The 11,955-nt window shown below is 42.4% G+C and overlaps 2 protein-coding genes across 3 annotated transcripts in view; one reads left to right on the forward strand and one right to left on the reverse strand.

Annotated features, from left to right (window-relative positions):
• The window catches only part of LOC123980885 (zinc finger protein 208-like), an 808,576-nt gene that overhangs the window by 338,073 nt on the left and 458,548 nt on the right, over positions 1 to 11,955 (forward strand). The gene's annotated exons all lie outside the window — the stretch shown is intronic.
• On the reverse strand, positions 5,541 to 11,717 carry LOC123980916 (high affinity immunoglobulin gamma Fc receptor IB-like). 2 transcript variants are annotated; one of them, XM_046065523.1, is made up of 8 exons: positions 11,358 to 11,717; positions 9,095 to 10,356; positions 8,869 to 9,014; positions 8,603 to 8,638; positions 6,342 to 6,605; positions 6,018 to 6,263; positions 5,814 to 5,942; positions 5,541 to 5,691 (listed from the first exon to the last, which is right to left on the reverse strand). In XM_046065523.1, the coding sequence occupies exons 3-8, from the start codon at positions 8,897 to 8,899 to the stop codon at positions 5,579 to 5,581; spliced, it is 819 nt and encodes a 272-aa protein (XP_045921479.1). In that variant the 5' UTR covers positions 8,900 to 9,014; positions 9,095 to 10,356; positions 11,358 to 11,717; the 3' UTR covers positions 5,541 to 5,578. The 2 variants fall into 2 exon arrangements, with proteins under 2 accessions (XP_045921479.1, XP_045921478.1); XM_046065522.1 differs by having other exon boundaries at positions 8,869 to 10,356.

Genomic DNA, 11,955 nt, shown 5'->3' on the forward strand with positions numbered 1-11,955 from the left:
GTAAGTGTGCAGTACAACAACGTAACATCTCCCAGAAACAAACGCTGCCAGTGAAAAAAAATAGGCAGCTACCACATTTCTTTCAAAGGTGTGTAGAGACAGAGGCGACCGTGGAACACTGGGAGCAGCAGTGATCATCTCCCAACATTTAGACATGAACACACACCCAGCAGCCTCTGGATGGACGATATGTCAGAGACTCTGTGTGGTTTTCAGCTGCTGTGAGGAAACAGTTTGATATGAGAGAATTGATGAACCCCCAGACAAAACCACATGATCACACGGGAACAAAACTGAGAGATTCACTGAGAGAAAAGATAATTTGCTTTTATTTGATCTGTTGAGATTTAAAAGCTGCAGAGTTTCTTCTGAAACATCTGAAAACAAACATCAACAACACAACTTAAACCAGAACCTGAAAAGCTTTCATTTGGACCAAAAACATGTTTGACAGCTTTGTATAACGCATTTACACCTGCATCATGAATCAAGTTCAGCTGAGTCGATATTTCTGTGAGTGATCAGGCTTCAATAAACCTGACAGAGTTAATCCTTAAAATGGCTCTCATGAGCCTGTCCTTCAAAGAAAAACCACTATACTCATCAGCCACACAAAATAACGACTCATGTTTACGTTTATTGTGGCTGTATAATGCAAACACATGAATAAGACGGTCACATATTATAAAGAGCCAGAAAGTTCTGTGTCCGTGGTGGTGGTGGGTGAGGTGGGTGAGGTGGGTGGATAGTAAGTTAGCCGCTTTTCACCCAAGAGACCGTGTAAAACAAGATTGATTTATTTTCTATGAAGTTACATTGTAGGGCAGCTATTTTAGCTTTGCAGCACTAGCTTTGTAGCGTTAGCTACATTAGCTTCGTAGTATAACTAAAGTAACCTTAAAAGCATTGACAGCCCTCTGTAGTCCCTTACCCTAACCTTCACACAGGTGTGTGCCTAAACCTAAGTCGGTGCTTTTATGCATGCCTCACGGCTGATCTGTTATCTGAGCAGTAGGGTTCACCTTCTTTGTGTGGCTGCGGTCTACACATGTATAAGTCATGTGATGTAGGTCACATGATTTCCAAAATGTTGGTTTGGTTAGGAAACAGAATTCGAAATTGCAGATTTGGGAGGCATGGACAAATGCCACCAGTGGAGGTGCTTTTTTAGGATTGTGAGAAAGTGGTAATGTAGTTGGTAGGTTTGCAATCTAAAAATGTAAAAACTGAGGGAAACCCTCCTCTGTTTGGGACTGTGAGCTACACTTTGTCGGAGGTGCTGGAGTTAACATTTGTGTGACAACATAGATATGTGGGAGGGATGTCAAAGTCACAAAAGAGGAGGGAAAACTAAATCGTATTTGTGTTGACTAAGCATGAATTTTATTTTATTTGAAAACTTGATCTACAGGAGAAACATAGCTGCAGACTGCCTGAGAGCCTTCCTGCATTATAATCTATATTTTTTTTGTATTTGAATTTGGCATGAATATTGTGTTTCCCTTTATATAGATAACGATATTTCCACCATAAATTGGTGCAGAAATTTTCACGAGAATACAGGAAATTGTGTTTTTGCTGCTCAACATTTTTTGGGGGGGCGAGGTCGACTCCAGACCCAATGGAACATAAAATCTCGCCTAGGGCTCCAACACGATCAGCTGGATCAGCTCAGAAGTGATGCTCTGTGGTGACACCAGTGATGACATCATGAATGTTATCATCCAATCCCTCTTCAGCCTGGGTGGGTGGGGTCTTCACCGTGGAGACGAATAGGTGATTTCCTGCAGGTTAGAAAGAAATTGTTGATAATTCATCTGTTAGAGACAACTGTCAATCATCAACACCACTTACTGAGTTACTGATTGACTGATTGATTGTGAGGTCAGTAAATGATTCAGGGTGTTACCTGCGTCCCTGCATCGATATAAAGACACCATGAGGATGGTGGAGATGCAGTACGGACAGAACACCACTAGGTGGCAGACCAGTCTGAACACAAGCTGGGGGGCAGGAGGTTTAGGATTACCTGCAGAGAGAATCCCACCTGGTCAGGTGAATCTGAATGATACCTTCTAAAATCAAAATTAACCTCCTCACCTGTGACAGAGATCCAGCTGGATGGAGACTCTCCACGACCTCTGATGTTACACTTGTAGAGGCCTTCATCAGACTTGTTAACATGGTGGATGGTCATGTGACCTGTAGGCTCAGTCCTGATGAGGGAGCCATCTTTATAGAAACCAGCTGGGAGGTTGGAGGGAGGGGTCTTTGTTTTACAGTGCAGAGTGACATCATGTCCCTCCATCACAGGGAGGACAGGACTCTGCAGGATCACTGGTCCACCTCAACACAGAGACAAACTACAGCATTTCATCATTTACACACAGCTTCATCAACACTAACTCCACAGTCTGATCTTACCAGTGACAGTGATGTTGATGGTGTTACTGGTTGCTCCCTCTCTGGACTCACACCAGTAAACTCCACTGTGCCAAGTGAACAAGTAGCTGATGTTACAGGAAGAACCAGCTGATCTTCCCCAGTCAGCTCCACACTGAGTCCTGGTTTCTCTGGTTGTGTTCCTCCTCAGCGTCCATCCAGCAGAGCTGTCGTCCTCCTCACAGCTCAGAGAGACAAACTCTTCTTCAAACAGCTGAGAGCTGCTGGGACTCACAGTCAGAGAGGCTGGAGGAAAAGGGGAAGAGGAATTAAACATAACACTGACGATATGTTACATTTTCAATTAAATTAAACATTTTCTTTTCTAGATATTTCTCTGGACACTGTAGGAAGCATCTCTATTCAATTATTTACCCGTGTTGAACTTGCCGCGCTGTGAAACTTTACTGCACACTTGCTCCCAGGATGCTACAGAATCATAAACTGTGTGTGTGATGGTTTTCATCTCATTTAGTTTTCTTTGTCCACAACAAGTAGCTCTACATTAAAGCTACTTGTAGTTTTCTGAATGTGAATCAGCACACTGTAAGACATATTCTATGGAAGATTTTATAGGACTTTAATATTTGTAACACACAGAAGACAATCCACAAATGTGGACTATGATTCACAAATATTCAATAATCATTGTTCACAAATGTGTATTTTTGCAGAGTAAAATCGTATCCTCAGAAACACAGTGTCATTTGCAAATATGCAAAATTTAATCTGCAAAAACAGATTTTTATTTCACATACAAAGTAGATCTATTATCTGTTCAAGAGCACTCGTCCAAACCTAATAATTAGTTGACTATGTTGAAACCTTTCCATGGTTTAAAGAAGACAGTTTCTGTCATACTCAAAAGACACAGCAACTATTTTTTCTCCTGCTCCCTACAATGTAAGTGGACAAGACTAATTGTTGCAGTAATTACAGCGCATGAACAAGCAGGTGAATGAACAAATGGTCAGATTGATTGTAGTGTATGTGTGTGTTTTAAGAATACTAATCTTCTTGTTCACACAAACAGTTCCTATACAAACATTAAATGAATGGATCTGAACTCGAACACTCACGATAATCCTCTCCAGATTCAAACCCAAACCTTTCTATGCAGAACGAGTCAGTGGGTTTCAGATGTTGACAGAAGAAGTTTTCTCACCTTGGTTTGTTGTGCAGCACAGCAGTGAGGTCAGAACTAAAGAGACATGACACTCCGGTTGGTTTGAGATGGTAAAACAGCATCTTTGTGTGGTTCTTGTATAAAATACTGATGCAGGAGTGAATGGATACGGACAGTTGGATCGAAACATTACACGAGAATGTTCTATTTTAATAATAATATTAATATTACAGGAGCATTTTTTTGTTTTGTTTTAAAAACCAGGCTTATGTATTTATAATTTGTCCCATCTTGTATTTTTGAGTGTACTCACAGAGCAGCTGCAGCAGAGATGTTTCCTCCATCCTGACACTTATTAAGTCTAACTTTAAAATGAGGCTCTGAACCCGAATATGATGTGAAGAGAGACAGAAAACTGAAGAAATTAGGACGTTGATGAAAAGTTAATCAACAACTGAATATGTGACACTGTTGTGGTTTCCTCTCAACAGACTATTATGAGAACTGGTTAAGCGGTTTAGTTGCGTCAAAGCAGATCAATGCAGTTTTAAAACAAGTCTCTGAGCCATAACATGCTGCTGTGTGTGTTCATTGTTCTGATTATATGTCTTCATGTAGGTCACAGTGGTTTAGTTTGGAGGAAGAGAACACAAGCTGGTTTTGTACCTGTGAGAGTCTGACAGCTTCTCTCTGTTCTAACCACTGAAATGTGGTTGGTCAGAAAGAGACTGAAATACACTGTGTGACTTGCGTGTGCAAGAAAAATGCTCTACATGGTGGTTAGCCTCTGTTTTGTTAATGCAGAAGTAGAATTTGTCAATAATCAGAACCATTCATGCAAAACATTCAACATTTCAAAGGTTTGCTGATTGATGTCAACAAGGGCGTCAATTTGTGTTGAAAAGTGGAGGGAAATAAGGACTCAGATTAGCAGTGTGACGATACACTTGGGTCGTGAGAAGAAAACGAGAAGATATTTTAACACTATTTTGAATATTCAATATAATATTCAGCTATTCAATGCTGTAATATATGAGCATTAATTTATTTTTTAATTTGCATTCTGGAGACATTTTCTGCACCATTTATGGTGGAAATGCCTTTATTTACATGAAGGCAAACACAAAATGGCAGGTTCCAATTCAAAATATAAACAATAATGGAATATTGTACAATAATCAGTAGCTTGTTTTTTTGTTTTTTAGCTTAAATAACTTTTTTGAACAATGCATGTGTAAATAAACTTTTCTCAAAGCATTTTCATGTTATTTAGCATTTCTTGTTGCAAGCTGTTTTAATGTCCCGCCCCACCAGGCTGTGATTGGTTGGTTCATGAAAAGTGACTTTGACGCACACGGCTGCACTGCATTTTGAAACTGCATTTTGTCAAATGGCCACTTTAAAGAGTCATCCACACTAGTCGAAACATATTAAAGACTTTAGAGTGGTAATAGTTTAGAACAAAAGTTGGAAATTAATGGTCAAAATATAAAAATCAAGTTCTAAAAAAATAGAGCCAAATAACAAATACACAGTAAGAGCTAACTTGCGTGTTTAAGTGGTGTCTAGCAGAATAGATTATCAATGCACATTTTCCAGCAGCAATATTAATACTGCACAAATGAGTAAAAGTAACCAGTGCACTGCACAAATATTGTTACATGCCAGAGAGGTTATCATGCTGAGGCGATCTCAGTGGGTTATGTCAGTTGGGAAGAAGCTGCTTGTGTGTGTGCTCCAGATGTGGATCGCCTGTGTCCAGCTCTATAGGATATAAAGGTTCAGCATCCAGCTTGGCTTTTCTAGTTCCAGCACCTTACTGCTGTCTTTAGCCTTTTATTTACTTTTGTTCCTAACCTCCACTACTGATTTTTAAACTGGGTTCTGATCTATAGGTTGACCAAGCATTTGTGACGAGTTTGCAGTGAGAATCAATGAGGGAAATCTGAGCTTTATTTGCTGATGACATAAACATTTTAGCTTTATTGAAGAATCACACACTGGATCAGCTCAGAAGTAATGCTCTGTGGTGACAGCAGTGATGACATCATCATAGTCATCATCCAATCCCTCCTCTGCCTGGGTGAGCGGGGTCATCACCATAGAGACAGGCAGGTAATTTCCTGCAGTCAGAGCAGGTTAGAAAGAAAATGTTGATCATTAGTCAGCTTCTATTAGAGACAACTTTCACTCACCTACACTACAGTGAGAGGGTGGGACTGATTGATTGATGGGTGAGTGTTACCTTTGGGCCTGCGTCGATATAAAGACACCATGAGGACAGTGGAGATGAAGAACAGACAGAACACCACCAGGTGGCAGACCAGTCTGAACACAAAGTGGAGGGAGGCTGAGGTGCTGGGTTTAGGTTTACCTGTTGATAAAATCCCACCTGGTCAGATTAATCTCTGGATGAAATGATTCCTGAAATCAAAGGTAACCTCCTCACCTGTGACAGAGATCCAGCTGGATGGAGACTCTCCACGACCGCTGATGTCACACTTGTAGAGGCCTTCATCCGACTTGTTAACATGGTGGATGGTCATGTGACCTGTAGGCTCAGTCCTGATGAGGGAGCCATCTTTATAGAAACCAGCTGGGAAGTTGGAGGGAGGGGTCTCTGTTTTACAGTGCAGAGTGACATCATGTCCCTCCATCACAGGGAGGACAGGACTCTGCAGGATCACTGGTCCACCTCAACACAGAGACAAACTACAGCATTTCATCATTTACACACAGCTTCATCAACACTAACTCCACAGTCTGATCTTACCAGTGACAGTGATGTTGATGGTGTTACTGGTTGCTCCCTCTCTGGACTCACACCAGTAAACTCCACTGTCCCACTGGGTTAGGTAGTTGATGTTACAGGAAGAACCAGCTGATCTTCCCCAGCCAGCTCCACACTGAGTCCTGGTTTCTCTGGTTGTGTTCCTCCTCAGCGTCCATCCAGTAGAGCTGTCGTCCTCCTCACAGCTCAGAGAGACAGACTCTTCTTCAAACAGCTGAGAGCTGCTGGGACTCACAGTCAGAGAGGCTGGAGGAAAAGGATGTGGCAATTAAAAATGCTGGGCTTATTTCTATGGTTTTGCTCACAGCCAAACACTCAGTCTTTCTGACTCTGTCCATGAGTGGTTCTCATCCTTCTTCAGCAGGAGAACTGAGCATGTTGCATTGTGAGAGGCTAAATCCCTGACACATGCCATCACCTGTGGTGTCCCTCAAGGCTCAGTGCTCAGCCCCACCCTCTTTATTCTCTACATGCTCCCCCTTGGCTACGTCATCAGCCGGCATGGAATTTCATTCCACTGCTATGCTGATGACACTCAACTCTACCTCAGGACAAACACAACCCCCTCTGCTGCCCTGCCATCATCCCCTCTGACCACCTGCCTGGAGGAGGTAAAGAAAGCAAAACTTTCTGCAGCTAAACAGCTCCAAGACTGAAGCCATCCTAGTTGGCACTTCACACAAGATTTGGTCATCTGACATTACCAGCATCACCTTCTCCGGCCAAGATATTCCACTTTTAACATCAGCCACCAACCTGGTGTTAAAATCTACTCTCATCTGACCTTTGAGGCTCACATCAAACTTCTCTGCAAGACCTTTTTCTTCCACTTCAGGAACATCGCCAAAGTCCGTCCCACATTCACTCCTGCGGATGCGTAAAATCTTGTCCACACCTTTGTCTCCTCCAGGCTGGACTACTGCAATGCGCTCCTCACCAGGAACCCCTTCAGAAGCTGCACTACATCTCTCCACTGGCTTCCTGTCTCACTCGGGATTGAGTACAAGGTGTCCCTCCTTACCCACCAGTGCATCCATGGTGAAGCCCCCCCCTACCTCAAGGAAGTCCTCACCCCACAAACCTCCACACGTACCTTCTGATCTGCCTCAACATATCTCCTGAAACCTCTCAGGACAAAGCTCTGTACAATGGGAGATTGGGCTTTCAGCTCAGCTGCTCCCAGTCTATGCAGTGCTCTCCCTGACCACCTGAGGACACCACAGACTGTGGATGCTTTTAAACCCACCTTTTTAGCAGAGCTTTTGATTGAACTGTTTTTTTTTTTTTGGCGCTTACCTGTTTTATCATGTAGCACTTTGGGATTTGCTTAAATATAAAGTTCATTGTAAATTAAATCTATCATCATTATTATTATGATAGCAAATGTCAGCATCAGCATCAGCTGCTTCTCAGGCATGTTCGTCACTGTTGCAAGTTTATCTGCACTAGCTTGCCTTTCTGATTCTGTTTTCATTTCATCTTCTGATATTCTTTAACACTACTTTGTACATTTTTCTTTTGCAATTTACTTGCAAGATTGTGCAAGACCACTTGTCACCGATCGATGACTGCGTTCCGTCATATAAATTCAACGCTCCAGCTGCTGATATCAGATGTAGTCTAGGCTTGATCTTCTTATTCAAATACAATAAAATCCTTCCTCTGATGACACACCAATAAAAATAATAATACAAATCATCTATATTGGCTACAACACGTGGCCTTTTACACAATGTATGAATGAAGAACTCTATTGGTATAAGTATCACTTTCAGGGTACTGGGTTTGTGAAATTTTAAACAATACCCAGCCCTGCTGGAGGTCCTAAAGTACCACTGCTGCTGCAAATTGTCTGGACACGCATGCTGGGAATCTTCACACTTCACACTTGCTCCCGGGATGCTACAGTATCTTAACCTCACTGCGTGTGTAATGTTTTTAATCTCGTTTTCTATTTTTGTTCACAACAAGTAGCTCTACATTAAAGCTGTTCTACTAACTCGAACTACTAGTTTCTAAATGTGAATGAACGTGAAAGAGAAGGTGAATGTATAACGGGTGAGATTTATCGTTGCTCATGTGTATGTTTTAAGAATACAAATCTTTCGGTTCCTACATAGACCTACACATCAAATCAGTGGGTCTGAACTCGAACACTCACGATAACCCTCCAGATTCTAAACCCAAACTTTTCTATACAGAACGAGTCAGTGGGTTTCAGTTAACAGTAAAAGTTTACTTACCTTGGTTTGTTGTGCAGCACAACAGTGAGGTCAGAACTAAAGAGACATGACAATCAGGTTGGTTTGAAATTGTGATACAACAAGACATACATAACAATCTTTGTGTGGTTAGTCATACCATTGTAAAATATACTGATGCAGAGGTAAATGGATATGGACAGTTGGATCAAAACATTACACGAGAATGCACAGTAAAAGCATCTTTCAGATAAATGACTTTTTGTTGTAAAACCAAAATTATGTATATGTTTTTAGAGTGTACTTACAGAGCAGCCGCAGTACAGATGTTTCCTCCATCCTGACAATTTGTTATGTTTAATTGGCTCTCTGATCGGTTCATGTTCACATCAAGAAAACCCTCCTCCTTCATCTGTGACTGTGGCTGGCAGTTATGTGGTTTCCTCTCCACAGACTGTTGTGAGATAAGTTTTAGTTTTCAAGGTGGGTTAAAATCAAGGGACTTCTACTTCAACACACTCAAACACATTTCACCTCTTGTCAGAAGCTTCAGAACTGAAGAAGCCTCTTGGATGAGATGTGAAACATCTTTAAGTTTCTTCAACCAAGTCCATCTGTGCTGGATTTGAACCCAATTTGGATAACTATGATCTGGATGACTGAGAATCATCACAGACAAACGCAGATCGATTCAGTTTTAAAATGAGACTCTGAACCAGAATATGATGTGAAGAGAGACAGAAAATTAAATGAAGACGTTGATATGAAAAGTAAATCAGCAACTGAATATGTGGCACTGTTGTGGTTTCCTCTCAACAGACTATTATGAGAACTGGTTAAGCGGTTTAGTTGCGTCAAAGCAGATCAAAGCAGTTTTAAAACGAGTCTCTGAGCCATAACATGCTGCTGTGTGCGTTCATTGTTCTGATTATATGTCTTCATGTAGGTCACAGTGGTTTAGTTTGGAGGAAGAGAACAGAAGCTGGTTTTGTACCTGTGAGAGTCTGACAGCTTCTCTCTGTTCTAACCACTGAAATGTGGTTGGTCAGAAAGAGACTGAAATACACTGTGTGGCTGCACACTATCAAACTACACATCAAGAATCAGAATCAGGTTTAGTGTCAAAAAGGTTTTCACATCAGAGGAATCTGCTTTAGTATTTTGGTGCACAACCGTCAAAGTAAGAATATGTGCAATACAGATGTACGTTTATGTCCCATCTGTTAAGTGTGGAGATTTCAGGTTAATGTAACATGTAGTGTTCATGGGTGGGATGAGGGTCTGTGTCGCGAGGGTCCTGGTTTGTGTCTGGTGTGGGAGGGGTCAGCTGTAATCTTTCCTGCTTGCCCCAGCGTCCTTGATGAGTAGCCTACAGGTCCTGGAGTGACGGTAGATTGCAGCCAATCACCTGTTCTGCAGAGCGGATGATACGTGTACGTATGTGGCAGCAGCGTACCAGATGTTGATGGAGGAGGTGAGGATGGACTCAACGAGGGTGGTGTAGAAGTGCACAATCTGCTGATGTTTGGCTCCCACTTGGGGTCCTGGGTGATCATTGCAGCAGGGTTTTCCCAGTGTCAACTGGGGATTTACACTTGGTGATGGGGGCAGTGGGGTAGGTTCTTCCTGAAATCCACAACCAGCGACGCTTTCTTTAGAGCTTCAGGTAGCTCTGACTCACCACAGTGTCAATCTCCCTCCTCTAGCCGGACTCAACCCCACCAGAGATGAGCCCAATGAGGCTGGTGTCAGCTGGGAACTTCAGGAGCTTGACCGACTGGTGACTGGAGGTGCAGCTGTTGGTGTACAGGGAGAAGATCAGAGGGGAAAGAACGCAATAACTTGAACTTTCTTCCATTTCCCCTCAGTCTTTGACCGGACCAGCAAATCTATGGAGCAAAAGCTCTTTTACTGGGCAAATTATTGCCATCTAGCCTTTAGGTCCGTCCTAACATTGTCATAGAGGGTTATTGTCTTGTCGTGTGTCTGTTTCGTGTCAACTCAGAAAGCTTGCTCACTAACTAGCTACCGAACTATCTCTTGACTTTGAATATGAAAAGAATTTCATGAAAAAGTTTAGAAACAGCGGCCTGCAGACAGGTGCTGTTTCAGGTGTGTGAATTTGCAGCTGTAACACTAAATACAGGCTGGTAGCAGAGAGTTGGTGAGGTGATGCAGCACTTCTGAGCAGTTTTAATAATAACACTGAGGCTTCTTGGACTTTTATAACATATACGAGACTTAAAATATCTTAATATCAGCTATATTAATTAAAAACCACCAGATGTCAGTGTTTTCAAGTAAATATTAAATGGTTTGTATTTGAATAGCGCCTTTCTAGTCTTTCCGACAGAGGTGCCCACTGCTCACCAGAAATAGAAACTCATACACATTCACACACCAATAACAATTTGGGGTTCAGTGCCTAGACGTTGCTAGACCCATTTTACTGAGGCACGTGCCTGTTCTGTGCCCCAGTAAAATAGTCACTAGTCAAGAGCCATGGTTTTTAACACCCTGTGTACCCATTTTGCTTCCTTTTTTGGGCATGTAGGGTTTAAATATAATGTTCTTGACCTAAACGAGCTCCCAATGAAGCAAACGCACCGCTCACTCACCCTCTTTGCAGAGGTGAGAGTGAGCAGTAAGGCCACATTGAGAGTTTGCATTTTCAAATAGGACTGCTCTAGGGGCTCCTAAGGGTCCAGCTTCAGAGACTCTAACACAAGTGGTAGATCCCACTGGGGCGCGGAGATACGGCACACTAGTCACTGTCTTCTCACACGAACCTTCTCACCTTAACGAACAGGTTGAAGGATCCACCTCCCTCTTGACGCACCAGCGCCGGAACCCCAACCATTTTGCCCTGTAGCAGGTAAGGGTGGAGCCCATTTTCGCTATGTGGATGGTTACAAGAATTCAGGCCACCTTGTTCACACAAACCACCAAACTGCTCATTTTTTGGACTAACCTTTTTATATACAGTCTATGCCGTAGACTCTATGGGACAAACCCTATGTGTTGATGTAACAGGGACTGATTATTAAAGGACCCCGGACTCGCTGAGTCTGCCTGCGTCGCGGCTGCCGGAGCAGATCACAGCCATCCTGCTCACACCAGAAGCGCTGCAGTGCGTCCCAGAAGTGCCTCCCGCTCCGCTCCAGAGAGAAGCAACCAGTTTATTTTTGCGCGGCTTCCGTCAAGCAGCACAGGGCAGATGAACCGGGCAGGAAGTCAGACATAAAACAGCGAGAATCAAAATAAACATTGAACAGACTCCCCATCTTACAGCCTATCAACAATAAACATAATTAAAACAGATTTTAAAAAAAGAAACAATTTAACTAGATAGCCTAATTAATCATAGCAGAAGTCCATAAATCAAGCACTAATCA

This window comes from Micropterus dolomieu, linkage group LG12 (genome assembly GCF_021292245.1).
Source record: "Micropterus dolomieu isolate WLL.071019.BEF.003 ecotype Adirondacks linkage group LG12, ASM2129224v1, whole genome shotgun sequence".
Classification (NCBI taxonomy): Eukaryota; Metazoa; Chordata; class Actinopteri; order Centrarchiformes; family Centrarchidae; genus Micropterus; species Micropterus dolomieu.